At 40.1% G+C, this 18,890-nt stretch overlaps 1 protein-coding gene across 4 annotated transcripts in view; it reads right to left on the bottom strand.

Annotated features, from left to right (window-relative positions):
- The window catches only part of FRMD5 (FERM domain containing 5), a 341,638-nt gene extending 339,017 nt beyond the window's left edge, over positions 1 to 2,621 (bottom strand). For 3 of the 4 annotated variants that reach the window (XM_029237307.1, XM_029237306.1, XM_029237308.1), the window contains exon 1: positions 2,343 to 2,444. In XM_029237307.1, coding sequence (XP_029093140.1) covers positions 2,343 to 2,444 — 102 coding nt within the window. Of the gene's footprint in view, positions 1 to 2,342 lie in introns of all 4 variants that reach the window. The other variant, XM_029237304.1, reaches the window with a different exon arrangement.
- Between the last annotated feature and the right edge of the window lie 16,269 nt (positions 2,622 to 18,890).

Genomic DNA, 18,890 nt, shown 5'->3' with positions numbered 1-18,890 from the left:
ACACACACACACACACACACACACACACACACACACACACACACACACACACACACTAGAAATATACAAGCGGGAAAAGTTGCTAAGAAAAGCTCAATCTCTAATGCTCAAAAAAGGTGTATGCACAAAATATTAATTTCACATAAAATATTGTCTTGTTTTCCACATTTCCTCACATGGGTAAAAACAAAAGCAATTCACAATAGTAGTGCCAAAGAATGACAATATTACATATACTTTAGAATTCCTGTGTTTTTTAAATTTCATGCAAGAATCACAATGCACAATCATTAACATATCTAGATAGTGAACACTTACTACAGTATGGTCATATTACACCAAGCTTAATTTTTTTAAGTGGCCTACATTTTTATAACATATTAAATTGTAATAATGTAAAATAAGACCAGCAGGAAAATAAATACAACCATAGTAGCATATAGCAAGCATAAATCCAATAAGTCATCCTCAACTTAAAAATATTTTTCGCAACAGTAATAAATACCACCCACAAGTATAATACCAATGAGCCAACTGGGTTTTCCACTATCTGGGAAAAATAACTAGTTGCCTTTCTGTGATACCTGAAAACCACAAGGTTATCACTAAATGGACAGGTGACATGAATTGTGTTTCATTTGTACTTTATATCTTGGCAAAAGTTAATGATCTGTCCCAGAAATTTTATTTCACCATATATCCCAAAAGTATTTTTAGGACTCATGAAGTCTAAATCTCACACTGCCCTTGATATGCTATTGTGTAAATGCTTTAAATTTTAAAACAAAGAATAAAGACTTTAAAAGCTCTGCACAATGTATTCAAATGGTAAGGATGTCCACTCAATCCATGTTTCCTCTAAGCCCCCCACCAAAAAAAAAAAAAAAAACTGTACATGACACATAAAGATACAATAGAAACAAAAAGTAGCATGACACTCATTCAGTAAGGAAATAATACACAACATCTCTATATCATATTCAACTACAAAAATCCTTTCACTTGATGGCTAGCATCTTTATGACTGCTTAATCTGTATTTAAGTGGCCTGAAAAAGAGATTTTGTTCTCTTTCTCTACCCTCATAGATCTTTGGCAGCAGTCAGCACTCATGCCCAGAGTTGGTTTTGGAGGTGGGAGAATAAGGAAAGTGGAGAGAAGGCTGACCTGAGCACAGAGTCAGCAGAGAGCAGCTCCTCTCATATACTATCCAGCGTCTTTCTCACCCACCGCTATTTTCCGCTATTGAGCATTGTCAGCGAAAAAAATTAATGGGGGAGGGGGGCGGGGAAAGAGACAAAGAGAGTAGGACCCCGGCCGTCAGTTTTTGTCTGCCACATCTGAGGTGAGAAGCCCTTTCGGGTTTTTTGCTGCAAAGGCAAGGGATGAGGTGAGACCCTCTGGGTCCAGCTCAATTTGCTTCTCCAGAAAGGGCAGTTTTCGGCAGTGAGCGCAGGATCCTCCTGGCTGGTGAACTAAACACCGGAGCATTGTTAATGTTTTCTATCTCTCACTTTATAAAGGAGGAAGAGGGCTGTGACTGCATTCCTGGGAAAGACTACTACTCCTGACGTGCCACGCAGCGAGAGGTTGTAAAAATCCCTTCAAAAATACCAGGTTCTGAAGAAATGCTGTGCAGCCTTATCGTATTGTTGGCGTTTTTTTGTAAGTCACCGATTCTCACCAACGCCAACCCTCAAATCGCTGGGACTTGTTGCTAAATCTTTACCTCACGCCCCCCAGAATTGCCCAACTGAATAAGATTTGGGGAGAGAAAGGCCAGAGGGGGCCTAAGTCTTTAAAGCCCGGAGGGCTGGTATCCCCTTCAATAGGCCACTCTGCATGGGCTACGCGTTCAATTCTACCTTCTGAGAGCTCTGACTCACAAATGCTGGGCGGGGGGGGGCGGGGGGCAAATTATGACACACACCATTATCGTTCCAGCCAAAGAGATGTAAGAAAAGCCTCCAGCCGTCCTTGCCGGGCCGGAGAGTCAAAACCTGCGCCCCCCCGACGGGGCGGCCGGGGAAAGAGCCTCCCTCCCGACGCCCGAGGAAGGTGCTCCCCACACCGGCGGGTTCGAGGAGCCAGGATAGAGCGTCCTCACCTCGGGAGAGGGCAGGGGGCGAGGTGGGGGTTCAGAACGCGAGGACTCGCCTCTCAGCAGCGCCGAGCTCCGAGTGCCCAGCCCCGGACTGGGGCTCAGGCAGAGGCGCCCTGCACCGGGGCCGTCCGCCGCAGCCAGGGGTGGACAAAGCGCTGGGGTCTGGAGCGACGCGCGGGCCAAGTTGGCCAGACTCGGGGGACGAGGGGGTCCCGCGGGCGGGGCGGCGCGGCACTGACCTGGATGGTGCAGGTGTACTCGCTGTCGTCCAGCAGCCGCACGGTGCAGCTGTACTCGCGCTCCAGGCTCCTGCTGCTGCCGCTCATCAACCTGCTCAGCATCTTCCCGCCCGCCCGCCCCCGGGAGAGACGCGGCGGCGCTGCGGACCCCGGACCAGGCGCCCCTCAGCCAGGCAGCTCCGCACCAGCCCCAAGCACCTGCACCATCACCCCAGCGCGGACGCCGCCGCTGCCTCCTGCTGACCCAGCTCCTCCTCCTTCTCCTCCTCCTTCTCCGCCACCGCCTCCCCACAGCCCAGAACAAGCGCCCGGCTCTCTTTCCTCCGCGCCCTACTGCCCGTGTCCTGCTCGTGGGGCGGGGCCTCGGCCGGAGGGGCCCAATGGGGGTCAGCGCGGCGGAACCGAGTGGCAGACAGTAGAGCCAGTAGAAATAGGGCACTGCGATGATGGACAAGCTGGGGAAGCAATCACGGGAAAGCAGTCGGACCTAGACAAGCCGGACCAGCCCTGTGGCGTCCCAAACCAGGGGCTCTTTTTCTCCCTGCGGTTCCTGTAGATGCTACTTCCCCGCCCCCGGACCAGGTGTGGGCACCCGGCTCGATCATTGTCAGCTGTTTGGAATACATTTGGCCTCTGCTTCAGGGGCCAAGTCCCACACTCTGCAACGCCTCGGTTCTCGCCTTTCGGGAGCCGGAGCGGTGAGAGCTCACAATCCCTGCACCTGCAGAATGCAAGCACCTTCGGCTCTGGACCAGGCGGCTACCCCCACCTGCGCTGTATCGCAAGGCAGCCCGACGGTCTCCTCTGCTCCACCCCTCTTATTTTGGAGAACATCTGTTTTACAGGAGCTACTTAAGGAAAACCTGCCGGGTTCGCAGAGGGTCTGAAGCACCAGGGTTTAACCCCTAAAAACCCTCCACTCAAACACCCTTTGCCTCCTTCCTTTTATTTTCAGAAGACAAAAGGAAGAGACTGAGACGTGCTCCTTCCGCCGGTATAATACAGAGGAAAGGATCAACCCTTTCCTTACACCTTTAGAACTAGAATTATCGTGTCTTCATACTTCCTCAACAAAACGCCAGAGTATGTAAGGAGGTATACATCACAAAGAAAAAAAATTGTCTCCTGCCTTCTCTGACCTCATATCTAAAGACCTCATGTTCTTTATAAAAATTTCACTAAGAGACAGTATTCTCCCTCAAAAAATTTTGATGGGAGGAAATGTTACAAAAGGATCAAATCAACAACGTTAATGCTGTAATAAATATATTAATTGAAAATAATGAAATACACATAATTTCCTGTTATTTTCATTTACACTGTTGGTTGTAGGTATAACATAACAAAAATAAAACCCAATGTTAACTGAGAAAAAAGCCCGACCATTAAAGTATGCTTCTTCCCTAGTGTCTTTGGACTCCAGAATTTATCCTTTTTTTTTTTTTGCATGTGACCCACCCTGCCCCCCTTTGTATCTTGGATTGCTTATCACCTCAGTAACCTGGATTGCTCTCCTCATTAGTTACATTCTCCCCTATGGCATTCAGGAGCCATAAGAGGAGGTTCTTCTTCTCAATGCAATCCTGGATGAGTTAGTTTAGAAACTAGAAGCAGTGAGCCAAGTATTCTAGCCATAAAACCAGATGTGAGCTCCTCTATTTCATAGCTCCAGCAGGTAGCCTGGTGCCTGCAACATAATACTCAATAAATGTTTTTTAAATGAAGTAAATGGAATTGATAGATACTGTACAGCATCTAAACCCCAAGAGAAGAAACTAAGAGAATTTCAGGAAGGTCTTAGAGACAAGTGCGATTATTAATGTGTCAAAGTGATATTCTACAGAGTTCAGCTTTGTTGTGTAGTTGGAAGAAGATGATGAAAGATTTCAGACAGGCAGAACTTTTGTTGAAGGAAAAGTTGGTATTTGATGTAAAATCTAAGAGAGCAAGAAAAAATATCCAAAAAGCTAGAGGAAAGCCAGTAATGTGATGGTAGGGAGGCCTCTTTACCAAGTTATGCAAATAATCAGCTGTCAGAATAAAAAGACAAAGCACCATGAATCCAGAAAAGCTCTACAGAACTGAATGCAGCCTTTTTTCAAAGTATGACCACAAATACAATCAACAGGGATAAGATTGTGGCTGCTATGCCTATGCATCAAGTAACATTCCTGCTCAGCCTAAGAAAATCATGTCAGCTTAGATGTTCTCCTCATTGAAAGACCAGTCAGATACTCATCCATGCTTATGCATAATATCCAGAAAAAACTTAAAACTCTCCCTTACTCTCTGAAACAGAACATTTTGTAAAGAAAACAGAGGATGGACAAATAATGGAAGAAAAGCAAGAATCTATCAGTTTCTGGTTTCTTGTATGCCTCTACAATAAGACTTGAGAACAGAGGCCTAAGGGGAACTAAAAAGAGAGGTTTCATATAAAATCAAATGGAGGAATACTTTGTTTACCTTTGGTTTTCTCAAGTCTATTGAACAGGATGCCCAAGATGGAAAGGATTTGTTCAATAAAGGGCCTCATATGTCCTTGAGAATCAGAGTGTCATAGCGTTCAAGTTTTTGACTATAAAGGAGGTCATATTTAAAATAAAATCCCCCCCCAAAAAAACCCCAACTACAATACTTCTGAGTTCCCACCTTCCAAATTATCAGGACGTCAGCCAGCCCCCTTTAGAGTTCCCCTCCCTTCTCTACTATGGAGGAGTCCCCAGGAGAGGTGCTGTCACCCACATATTCCTGAAATAACTGAACTATTTCTGCCTCTGCTTCAGATGTCCCATACCCTGATGTTCTGGAACACTGAGCTCTCTCCAGCCAATGCAATCTTCAGCATTGCCTTGGGATTTGGCAGGAAGGGGCAGTGCCCTCTCTTCCCCAGGACATCACAAACATAAGAATGACATGGCTACTCTCAGAGCCCTTATGGACTAGATCAGGCCTGCCTTACTGTTGAGTTTCCAGCCTGGGTCCGTATGTCTGGGTCCATACATCTCCCCTCTCAATCAAGAGTTCCCCCAACCATGTCTTGAGCATACGGGCCCAACCACTGTAAAGCTCAGAGAAGAAAACAACTCTCCTCACCCAGTTAAAGGTCCACTTTCAAACTCCCATTTTCTGTCCCAGGTGCAACTTCTCCCTAGGATGACTAACCACGGGAATATCTACTCCTTCAGAGGAAACCCCACCCTACATCCCCAGGGGTGTGACCTTGATCTCTGACCCAACTGGGTTATCACCTTAGAACATAACAGTCCAGCAGCAGCACATTTCTCACAAAGACTAAGTTATTCAGTCTTTACATGTAGGTCCTCAGTCTTTACAGGTAGAGCCTCACCAAAGCCAGTTCAGTACCTTTGCGTAATTGTTTCTCCAGGAAACAGTAAGGATCATGCCTGTCTTTGCTTTCCTATATCCTTTAGATCTCAGCATCTGTTCTCCTAAGGGCGTGGGCTCAAACAAGGATATCCACATATCTACAGAAACAACAATATATTGACACATACATGGTCTAAATCAACAGAAAGAAACAGTTCTCTTCTCTTCTGCAACAATGTCTGGGGAAGCCATGCTCCTGCTCTACACACAAAGATTTACGTATCCAAATGGAGCACTGCTTCTCAGCCTAAAGTATCTACATTCAGTTTAATGGTTACTTTATAGTTTTCCAAGAGTAATACATGTATACTTGCTTTAATTTGAGGAACTAAACAATTCACAGAGTTTTCCCAGAGCAGTCTACCTCTGAAGGCTTCTCTTTTATCAGGACAGAAAACCACAGTTTAAGAGACAGATTTTCTACCTTCTACCAACCCTTAGGATTTTCAGTTTAGCCCTCATTACTTAAAAGAATTATCTTTATATGGAAATATAAGAAATGCATGTGGTTTTTAAATTCCAAACTACAAACATTTATCTAGCATTTACTATGTGTCAGGCACATACTCCGTGACAGTTTTCTAGAATACATAAGACACAGACCAAAGAACATGGGAAAAGGAAATGTACAAACCAAGAAGTTCACAATCTAGGAGAGTGTGTTCAATATATGTACAATTAAGTATAATATGATACATGGAGCATGAACGAATTACTGCGGAAGAACAACAAATGGTACAATTATTTACGCGTGGGAGACAGCAAAGCCTAAAAGAGAAAGCAATGGAGTTGGGTCCTAAGGAATGGAGTAGTGTCATGATGGCTGCAGACAGGAGGAGAAGAGAAGGATATGCGATGAGAAGTGACATTTTAAGTAGAGGAAACAGCATGAGCAAAGATATAGAAGCACAAATGTGTATAGCATGTTCCCAAAATTGCAAGTACCCCTGGATGGACAACATGTGAGGTGAATTGGCTGGAAAGAGATGGACTGAAGCCAGATCATATAGGACCTTCAATGCCATGGTTAGGAATTTGGATTCTGTTTTTCAGACAGTAGGGGAGCATGGGAGGTTTTTAAGGAGAGAAGTGACAGGATCAGATCTGTGTTTGGAAATGATCATTCCTATAGCTGTATGAATGATTAAATTAGAGCAAACGGAGATTATTTACTGGGGGGAAAATGCATTCTGAAAACAATAGAATGTCTTTAATGAGGCATCAGAAGCGTTTATAATAGGTCTCTCAGATGTGGGTGACAGGCTTTATCATATTCTCCAATTATGGTTCATTTTCCTTATATTTCCAGCCAGCCATTGTTCTAGCAACAAAATGTATATGAAACAAAGCAAATTAATTCATTTATTCAAAATAATTTACTAGTGATCTACAATATGCAAGTCCCTATGCCAGGTACTGAGAGAATTCAAAGATGAATAAAACATATTCTCCATCCTCATAGAATTTACAGTCCCATGCAGTCTGAAAAATTACTTCAGCAACATTTATTAAGTATTCAGTTTATGTAGATTAATATTCAATGCACATTGGTTTTAAAAAAAGATATAAAGGGGCATGGCAGCAAAGATATGAGAAATAGCCCAAAAATATGAGCAAAGAAAATATATAAACAAGAAGAAATCAGAATAGCCCATATTTCTTGATTAATAGTGTCAATACTTGCTCAGAAAATGAAATAATTAACATTATTATACTTCCTCCCACCCTCTGTACACCAACATCCAATTTTTGTGGCTTATATTATTTCTATTTTGTCAGGGTTTAACAGCTTTTGGCAACCATATTTACTCTAGTTGTTTAGTCTCACTTCTGTATTCAAATAGATTCAGTGCTTACCACCAATCCTTTTATCTTAGCAACATCATTCTGGGTTTTTTATTTTTATTCATATCCTGATAGGTGGGATTTCTTTGCTAAGTAGTTTGTTCAAGAATGCTTAATGGCCATATTCCCTGAGTCCTTCTTTTGTCTGCCTGTTGCCTTGAACAAATACTTGAACAGAAATACTACTTGTGGCTCACATTTTGTTCACGTTCCTTCTCTCAGAATTTTGTAGCCATGGCTTCTATGTCTTTTTTTTCCTGACATTTGCTATGGAGAAGTCTGAGTTGAGTCAAAAATTTTCCACTATAGGTGATTTTCTTTTCTTCTAAGATGGCTGAAGGCTTTATATAGTTAACCCTGAAGTTCAAGAACTTAATCAGAACATACCTCTATGTTAATTGTTCTACATCAATTTTCCCTGGTGTAAGATGGTGGGTTTTTTGGTACAATAGCTCTTATTATTTTTTAATTTGTTGAGTTCTCTTCCTCTGGGACACCAATTAGCCCAATATTGGATTATATTTGACTGTATCTTTCATTTCTTTTAAATTCTTAAATCTCTATGCCTTTTCCCTCTTTATTCATTGTGATTGTCCCAAATCTTTCCTCCATGCTATTAACCTAATATTCAGCCAATTTTATTTTGTTCCTTGCTGTTGAAATTTATTTATATGATCTGTAATGATATTATTTTGGTTCTCAATCATTCTATTGTTTAACATCTCATCTTGGACCTCTTATTGTATTGAATATTATTTCTTACTGAGTCTATGGAACAAAATAGTCTTAAGGAATATGCTTCTTTTCTCTGGGTTATAACAAAGAGTCTGTCCTTGACCAAACTTTAGTCTGGCCCCTATGGATCCCCTTCCTAACCAGGCCTCGACTTTTGGACTTTTTTCCATCTTTTGGATTTTTTTCCATCTTTTGGACTTTTGTCTGTCTTTGTATACCTAATTTTAGCAAGAATCCTGTTAAGTCGGTTTAGCCAGAATCCCCCAAACTCAATATCCAGTCATCCTCAACGTCTTACCAAATTTCTCATAACCTATCATCCCCCAGATAATGTCTGATCACCTTGGCCTGCCTTCAGCAAGAATATTGCTAGGTTGGTTTAGGTGGAATCCCCCCTTATGCCTGATGCTTCCTCTTAGTAATTTCTCATTCACTGACCCCCAACTCCACCCCCCCAATCCCCATCCTGCTCCTTAGCTATAAATTCCCACTTTTCCTTGCTGTATTCAGAATTGAGCCCAGTTCTATACTGAGGACTATTTTCCTTTATTACAATAGTTTTTCTGAATAAAATCTGTTTTTAAACACTTTAACTACCATCCAGCTCTGGTTTTTCCTTTAACAGCTGTTTCCATCTAAACTAGATTCTTCACCTCCCTTTCAAAAATCATGTTTCTTTCTACCATGCTTGAATAGTAGTCATGTCCTTATATTTTATCCAGTTCATGCTCAGCATGGACAGACTCTTCAGACTTTCACTTTGCTCTGATATGTGCCAGTATTTCTTCCCCCAGTTTGGAGTTGTTTTCTGGTCAATTTGCTCTAAAATGAAGATGTGGGATAAGGGGAAGAAAAGAGGGAAGTTGGTGCTGAGTGTTGCCCTTATTTTTCTGCTCTCTTGTGGGAGTCAGTAAATGACTAAACCCAGCCCAATCTAACCAGCCAGGGGTATATTACACTTTTGTGTAATTTGTATCAGTCCTTCTGCTCAGCCCAGTGAGCTGGAAAGTGGAAAGAGGAAGTGGAAAGCTCTGGAGGCCCTTACTGTCACTGCTGAGGTCCCATGGTGGTTTATGGTGGCTTCCATTCTAAAACAGTTTTCTTAGATTTGCCCATTTCTCCACCCTCCCCAAGGTTGCTTATCTACACCCTAAGAATTCTTCTTCACACATTAGTGAAGGCATGAGGGAGAACCTCAGAATGTTGTCAAATCCCCCACACTCGGGAGGAAGGATAAATTGGGAGATTGGGATTGACATATACACACTACTATATATAAAATAGATAACTAATAAGAACTAACTGTATAGCACAGGGAACTCTATTTAGTACTCTGTAATGACCTATATGGGAAAAGAATCTAAAAAAGAGTGGGTATATGTATATGTATAACTGATTCACTTTGCTGTACAGCAGAAACTAACACAACATTGTAAATCAACTATAATCCAATTTAAAAAAATAATTAAAAAATCCCCCACCCTTTTTTCCTCTCATTCTGCTTCTGAGGAATAGGGGCAGGGTGAGTAGCCGCACCTGACTGAACCAGAATACTGTTTCTCATATTGGTCGCCTTTAAAATTGTTTCATTTATGTGTAAGTTTTCGTCCTTTACCTTGTTTTAGCTGCTGGTGAATTTTGGACTTTGTAAATGCATTTTTTGTTGTTATTGTTAATTAGGTTGATGGATAGAAAATCTGTGACCCTGCCTAATTCTTCTGTCTTTACTCAGAAATTTGTCATCCAAGCTCAACTAGTTTTGGAGTAGTTACTAATCAAAGATGTTTTCATAAAGAGGTTCAAATACAAGAGAAAGCAAGAATAAACATTCCACAGTGCACATGCTAATTATTCAGTAAATGTCTGCAGAATTAATTTAAAAGTTTCCCTGAACATAGTTCAGTTAATTAAAACTGCAAATCATTATTATATCTTATCATTTCAATTTTTCCATTATAGTAATAAGGGAGCACTTACTATATGCCAGAAGCTCTGCTGGGTACTTTACATGTATTATCTAAATGAATCCTCACAACACTATGGTGAGGTTGTGCTATTGATATCATCCCCATTCTATAAATGAGGAATTTTCATTGTAGTGAGACTAAACAATTCGTCAAAAGAATACAGCTATGAAGAAGCAAAACCTGGACTCATACCCAGGTCTCTGGCGCCAAAGACTGTGCTTTTAACAACTACATTATACAACCTTCTTTTTTAGGAATTTAGTGGAAAGAGCATTGAACTTGGAGTCAAAAGTCCAGAATGAATACAAGCCCTAGATCTAGCATTATATGCTGTGTAATCCTGGCAAGTCATTTGAATTCTGTTTCTCATTTATAAAATGGGGATACTAATGTTTTCCCTGGTTGTTCTCAGAGTCATAAGACTTTTGCTTAAAAATAGCAGGTTGAACACATGCATTTACCTCTACTTTTGCTCCAAATTTGTTAAAACAACAGTAAGGGATTTTTAAAAAACATAAACCTACATGACCAATGTGAGTGAAGAGGAACCACAATAATAACATTTTGGGAGCCAGAAAGCATATGGGTGAGTAATAATTGAGCAGACCCAAGAAAGTTGAATCCATATCCAGCAAAGGAGAAAGCTGAGAAGCAATCTGATTTGCATGTAGAACCCACAAAATATTTAGAAATTGATGCAACAGGTGCTTTAGGAAGTGGAGACAGGACTGAAAACAGGAAGATTGTTTGAAAGTCCATTTAACAAACAGTTCCCTTCCCTGACTCTAAGCAGCCAAGAGACTTCTTTTGTCTATTTATTGGAAAATAATTCTCTGGAGAGAGCAAAATAGAGTTGCTGAACTGGGGGTGGCATCACCAGAAATTTAAGGAGTTTAAGTAATTCCTCTAACATAAAATGTAGAGACCAAAACGAAAAGGAAACAGGCAACTTGAAGGATGAAAAGACTAACAGGAAAAATAAAATGTTCAAAAAGCAAATTATTAGTAAATATCCTAATAGAGATAGGAGAAGATAAGGCATTCCTGAAATAAGTACCAAATGCCATTTAGGAAAAAAAACACATTCAGATAATTAAAAAGAACCTTTATAAATATAAAATAAAATAGGAGACATGAAAAATAAACATGATTACAAATAAGGAAAAAAAGGTGGAGGGCAGGAAATTATCAAAAGCATAATTCAAGAAAATTTTCTAAACTGAAGGACATGAATTTCCAAATTTAGAGGGTCTACCAACTATCCAGCACAATGTATGGAAACAAATCCACACCATGACACACCACTGTGAAATTTCAGAACTTAAGGAACAAAAATAAACTTCCAGAAGGGAAAAAAGTTATACAAAGCTAATATAAATTAGCTGTCAATCGGGTAAAAAGACATTTTAGAAATACACGATCTCAACAAATTTAACTCTTATGCACCCTTCCTCAGGAAGCTACTGGAGGATGGTTCTCCAAAAATGTTGGAGCAAACCAAGAAATAGGAACACATAGTAGATTGTGTTATGTGTTCAAAAAATTCCCTGCCCTTCTCTATCAGGGTTATAATTTTACTTGCCATCCCAGTGACATCAAACTTGGCTATTGGTTTGCTTTGAACAATTAAAAGTAAGTGGAAATGATGGATATCATTGCTCTTTTCTCTCCCAAAAGATTGGTGTGGGCCAGATCAGGACTGCTCCTGGGTCCTGAGAAGAAGCCAACATGGAGCAGAGCTGCAGCCAACCTACAGAGGATATCTAATGAAAGTGAGAAATAAATCTTTTTTGTTGTTAGCCACTGAAATTTTGGAATCATTACTGAAAAAGAGAAAAAAAAAGAAAGAAGATAAAAGAAAGAAAAAATTATCAAAAGCTGATTAAGACGTAAGATTCTGGAAATGAGATCTAACACAAGAAAGAGACGTGTAAATTCTCAGAATAGTGGTCAAGTTTGATCCCAGAATGACAGCTGTGAAGCGAGTCTACTTGAAGAATCAGAGTCAAAATGGATGGGACTTCCCTGGTGGCGCAGTGGTTAAGAATCCGCCTGTTAATGCAGGGAACACAGGTTTCGAGCCCTAGTCCGGGAAGATCCCACATGCCACGGAGCAACTAAGCCCATGCGCCACAACTACTGAGCCTGCGCTCTAGAGCCCACAAGCCACAGCTACTGAAGCCCATGCGCCAAGAGTCTATGCTCTGCAACAAGAGAAAGCCCATGCACAACAATGAAGACCCAATGCAGCCAAAAATAAATAAATAAAATTTTTATTTATTTATTTATTTTACTTTTTTAAACTTTTATTTTATATTGGAGTATAGTTGATTAACAATGTTGTGTTAGTTTCAGGTGTCCAGCAAACTGATTCAGTATACATACACATGTATCTATTCTTTTTCAAATTCTTTTCCCATTTAGGTTATTACAGAATATTGAGCAGAGTTCCCTGTGCTATACAGTAGGTCCTTGTTGGCTATCTATTTTAAATACAGCATGTCAATCCCAAACTCCCAATCTGTTCCTCCCCCGCCACCCCCCTTTCCCTCCTGGTAACCATAAGTTCATTTTCTAAGTCAGTCTGCTTCTGTTTTGTAAATAAGTTCATTTGTATCTTTTTTTTTTTTTTTTAGATTCCACATATAAGCGATATCATATGATATTTGTCTTTTTCTGTCTGACTTACTTCACTTAGTATGATAATCTCCAGGTCCATTCATGTTGCTGCAAATGGCAATATTTCATTCTTTTTGATGGCTGAGTAATACTTCATTGTGTATATGTATGTACCACATCATCTTTATCTGTTCCTCTGTCAATGGAAATTTGGTTGCTTCCATGTCTTGGCTATTGTCAACAGCACTGCACTGAACACTGGGGTGCATGTATCCTTTCGAATTGAGAAAATCAGAAGGCTCTTAGATGTTTCAAAGAAGGTGAAATTTATAGACTACCTAATGTGTCTGACTATATTGAAAAGAAATACACCTTTGGGGGAGAATTTGGTTATGAGGTAGTGATAATTATAATAAAACAAAGTAAGTGAAAAATAAAAACAAAGCATGTATAACTCCATGAAAAACAAAAAAGAAAGGTAATCATAGTATGTAGGCATTTACATAGTCATAATAACATAAATATTGATTTAACTTAACCAACATAATGATATAACTATATTGAAAGAATGGATAGGAAAGTGTGTAGGTGTGTGATTGGGGTAGGCTGGGGTTAAGGGAGTTGAAAGGTATCTTTCATAAAACACCTAATTAAAAAAAAAATCAACAAGTAAGCATATTATTTAGAAATACTGAGACAAATACCAAAAGAAACAGCAGAACTAGCTGACAGCTATTGCCTCTGGGGGAGGGGACTGAGAAAATTGGGGCCTAGGAAATTGCTGTTTTCTTTAATAGGCCTTATAGAACGTTTTGACTGCAAAACATTGCAACACAGGGGCATCTTGAGGCTTAAGAACTCAAAAGATACAAGAAGAAAATGAATATAATAAACCAAAGTAGTACACATTTACACACACAAAATAAAGGATGAAGGAAGGGAGGGAGGGAAGGAAACATTTGTAAACTATAAAGCACTGGGAACATTTACAATGACTGGAAACAAGTTAGAAGTCTGAGTAGCGTGGAAGTAGGAGAATGTAATGGGTAAGAGCATGTCTCTAGTTTCAGACAGCCCATGGTTCAAATTCTAGCTCTGCTCCATACTAGCTCTGTGACCTTGGGACTATTGCTAGGCCTCGGTTCCCTCATTTGTAAAACAGGGATAATAGACCCTCTCTTATAGAGTTGCTGTGAGAATGAAATGAAGAAAACACTGGGAAAGTTTTAGCTAACATTAATCTCTTTTGTTCCCTCATCTTCCCTGTGGATTAATAGCCATTAAATGGATGACTAAAGGGCAATCGGTAGAAGGGGACATCTGAAGCAAAAACCTGAGGTGATATACAAACTGGAGAACCAGCCTCCGAATAATTGAAAACAGTGTATTGCAGTCGCTTCAGCAGCAGTAATTGGTAAGCCAGCTGCCATAGGGTTACAGCTGTTTCTTGCCTTTCTCTGTCCCTTTCCCTTTCCTTTTCCTCCTTCATTCCTAACCATTGTCATTATCATTATCTTGTAATGCACATTGAGCATCTCATTCATTCAGAAATGTAAATTGAATACCAAATGCTCTTCTTTTAGTCTCTGATTTCCATGTGCTTGGTTTCTACTTACATAATTTAGGCAACAGGTTATGTTTGTAGTTACGAAAAGGAATTCTTTTCTGCAACAGGAAGTAGTTATAATCAATGATAGTTAGGGAGGCTTATTAACTCAAGAGCAACCACAAGGATATTTGCGCAGCACCCAACTCTCATAGAAGATCATTTTCCTTTGCAACTAGTGCAATTCTGATTCCAAGAGCCATTGTGCTTCCCTAATCTGGTAATCAAAAAATATGAATTTTCAAAGTAGATTTTTATGTCATGCCTAGTTCTTCCTTGCATGCTAGGAAGCAGGTATTTTAAGGACATAAGAGAAAGGGAGAGAGAGAGTGGGGGGGACCTTCCAATCTCTAGAGTTTATTGCCAGGAGAAGCCTAGTAATTCTGTAGGGAACACAGTTCTTTTTATTTTTTTCTCCTACGCGTCACTCAGAGATGTTGCCCAGACTGATGTAAGGCATTCTTTAAGACCACCATTCCTTAAATGAGAAAATGTCCAGAAGATCAATGGTGCTTTCTGTGACTCAAAGTTTAGAAGACAAAAGAAACTACCTAAAGGACTCCCTCACTCCTTCATAAACATCCTGGTGTTCTTTTCTCCCTCCCCCTTCCAGCCTTTTTTATCCTTATCCATACGGGTAGACCCATTGGACATGAAGGTTCTACCCAAACCACCCCTAGGACCATCGTAACCAATCTTTATCCCAACAACCAGTGTAATCTGTCATTGCTGCTATGGTTCCAGTCACATGCTCCAGTTCTGACACAGAGTTCTGTCTGATTGGTGAGATCTGGCCCCTACTTCTGGTATCTCAATTCCCTTATGGCTCCTTTAATTAGCTCCCTCATCTTGATACACCGAAAAATCACAGTCCCTCTGAGAAAGGGTTTAATGTATTCTTAATAGTCCCTCCCATTCCAGATGCTGCTATTTGCAAACAGCCCTGATTCAAACAGCAGGCTGCTAGTGGGAAGCAGCTGCATAGCACAGGGAGATCAGCTCAGTGCTTTGTGTCCACCTAGAGGGGTGGGATAGGGAGGGTGGGAGGGAGATGCAAACGGGAGGAGATATGGGGATATATCTATATGTATAGCTGATTAATTTTGTTACACAGCAGAAACTAACACACCATTGTAAAGCAATTATACTCCAATAAAGATGTTAAAAAAAAAAAAGACAAACAGCAGGTTGTCTGTCTAGAACTCTGAATAGTCCCTCTCCTGTATTACCTAGCACTGTGATATCCAACTCAGAAAAACTCTCTAACTTCGAGTTATTTCTCCTTATTATCAACCGCTTCCCCAAGATACCCTCACTTCCTTATTTCCATGCCCTTCTGATGTGTATCAGTGAGGCAAGGATTTCCTCCCAGAATCTGCAGAGTTGGGTCCACCTTGTACCTATCTTGACGCAGTGTACCTTGTCTACTTAACATTAACCAGATAATGCTGGCCTGTCTGAAGGTAAGACAGTCATCCAGCCAACCTACTGGGAAGAATGTGTTTCTCATAAGGAAGTAGGAAGCCTGATCTTTGAGATCAAGGCAGCTTATACATGCATGACTCTATACCCCTCCTTACCCACACTGGTCTGCCTGTAAAAAGGCAAACATATGTCTATTTCCCTACTTTTGAGTCACTAACTGGGTTTGAAAGGATATTGCACTAATCGGAATAATTAGTTCCACTGGCTGAAATTTTAGGCAAACTTAAGATTTTGCATTTGGGGTTACAATAATGACTACTAACACTGTATGCTAGGCACTGTATTAAGTGCTTCATATAAACTAACTCACTTAATCCTCACAACTACTCAATGAAGTAGGCACTGTTCTATCCTCACTTCACAAATGAGAAAATTAAAGCACACAGAGGTTGAATAACTTACCAAAGGTCACATAGCTAGTAGAACTGGGTGTTGAACCCAAGCAATCCTCAAGGACCATTAAGCTATACTGCCCCTAGGAAACTAAGACAGGTTAGGTAAGGGCTTTAATTTAGATCCTCCTTCAAAATGGACTCTGTAATCCTTAAAATAAAGTCCAAAACGATTTCTCTCTGTGAATCAAGCAACTCTTAGCACATTTGGCTTCATCTTCATAATTCATTTGCTAATGTAAACAGGAAAGTAGCCAATTACTACTAAAGTGTGTTTTGTATTTATTAAACAATACTATAAAATTCTGATAAAAACCCCTATTGTAATTCAGACTTGAGGTTTTTTGTTGGTATTCAGAAACTGGTCCAGCTGTTTCTCCAGCTGCCTGGTAATTCCACAGGAAGAAAATCAGTGAATCAGTTCAAATTCTAAATTTTGAAAAGGACAGTGCATTTCCTTTTGTCTTCATAAGACACCTACATTTAAATTACTATGCAAAAGCAACCAGGCACTGTGTGAGCAAATTTGCATAATTGGTGTCAGGGGTCTAAAGCAGAAGCAAAAGGGGGCTAGAAATTAATGGAACTGATAGAGCTGATTATTCTATCCATCTTAGCATCTTTTTAAACCCTTTATAATGGAGACATTAAATTGCTATGCATATCTCCTTTAAATCTAACTATATTATTAAGAGCTTAATTAGGTTAAAGAAGGAAAAATGCAACCATAAGGTTTTGCATGTTTGGATCTTTGCCCTTTTGTTTAGAACATGTATGGTAAAACATGTGCCCATTGTTCCAAAGATTTCATGGCATTCAGCATTTCTTTCTGACCCATTTGCTCACAAAGCCTGCCACATCCGTTACACTAAACAACCAGTTCATCCACCAGAAGACTAATGTGGATAATTCAAGCAAAATTTTAAGAAGCTGAACGTCTGCAGTAAATGTGGCCTATGTCTTTCATAGATTTTAGCTGTTCTTTGTGGAGAAGAACACTGTCGTAATCAGGAATAATTGCTTGCAAGGAACAGAAACCCACTCAAACTAACTCAAGCACAGGGGGTGATGCTTATTAAAAGGATACAGGAGTATCTAGTGGAACCAAAGCCGGTGGGACAGCCAGGTCTTGACATGGAACTTCACATGCCAAGGGACTTGACATGGAACTTGAAAGTCAGGAACTAAAGGTATTCTTTTCATCTCTTCTAAGCTCAGTAATATCTTTTTTCTTTGAAGATTGGCTTTCTCTGCTTCAGCATCCCCTTGGTAGAAAATGGCAGTCTAGCCCCAGCTCTTTATCACCTACTAGCTCCATTGCCCAAGAAAAACTAGCTAGAGATTGCATCCCAATTCCAAATATCCAGGAGAGAGAATGTAATTAGCCCAACCTCAGGTCACATGTCTACTCCTTGCCCAATCAGCTATGGCTAGGGGAGCAGCATCATATGACACTGAGCGGCTCTCCCCCCTTTAGTAAGTGGAGCCAGTAGGCATTTTGAAAGGGACTTATTACAACACATTGTTGCCATTCTTCAGAATTAGATTAGAACTAGATTAGAATTAGAATTAGATTAGAATTAGAACTACAGATCAGTTAGCGTTTAAACCTTCTTGGATCCACATTTTATCCATCTCTGCATCTCAAATCCACCCTTGTCTCTAAAGATAACCTTAAACACTTGATTTTCTCTTTTCTGCCTGTGCCAAAATCATCAACAAAGTGTTGACAAGCTAGTTGTGAGCACTTGTCAACTTGTACAACTGATGCTGACTCTCTCCTTCTCATGAAGAATTTCCTAGAAATTTTATTTTCCAGCTTCAAGAAATTTCACAAGAAATGCCTGCAAATATCTCCACCCTTGCTCTTAAACTAGGTACTCAGTGACCAAAAATAACATCAAGAAAGACAATCTACACCTTTTAGTTAGAACCTCCAAATAAATGAGAACAATGTAAACGCTATCTCCTGTGAAGATGTGTAAAAGGAAAATATAAAGTCATATACTTGCTAATCAACACATTATAATTTTGACTTCCTGGTTGGAAATGGAGTCACTTCATTAAAATACAGCCATATCAAAAAGAAAAAGAAAAAGAAAAGAAAAAAAATACAGCCATATCATTGTCAATTCCAAGTGACATTTCAGGAAAGAATAAGTGATGATACATCTAATGACCAAATTCAGCCATGATAATCCTTCATCACTGTCATTTAGCCACTGAGACCCCTTTCTAAGAAGGAGAAAGTGTTTTATCTTCTTAATTTTTAAAAAAGTTAATTTAAGCTTTAATTTTCACAATCTATGTGAAAGTGTCCCCCTGACATCTAGAGTTTCCCTAGTTATAGAGGATAAAGAAGGTTCCATGCTGAATAGCTTTTAACTCAGTAAGAATTTTAAATTTTAGGAGATGAAGACAGAGTTGATTTCCAAATTGCATCTGTGAAGAAAATGCTGACTATGGGTACTAGCCCAGGAATAACTACAGCCATATTTTTTCCCTTCTT

This window comes from Monodon monoceros, unplaced genomic scaffold (assembly GCF_005190385.1).
Source record: "Monodon monoceros isolate NGI ecotype Baffin Bay Population unplaced genomic scaffold, NGI_Narwhal_1 Super_Scaffold_21, whole genome shotgun sequence".
Lineage (NCBI taxonomy): Eukaryota > Metazoa > Chordata > Mammalia > Artiodactyla > Monodontidae > Monodon > Monodon monoceros.
This window is presented reverse-complemented; position numbering and strand designations above follow the sequence as displayed.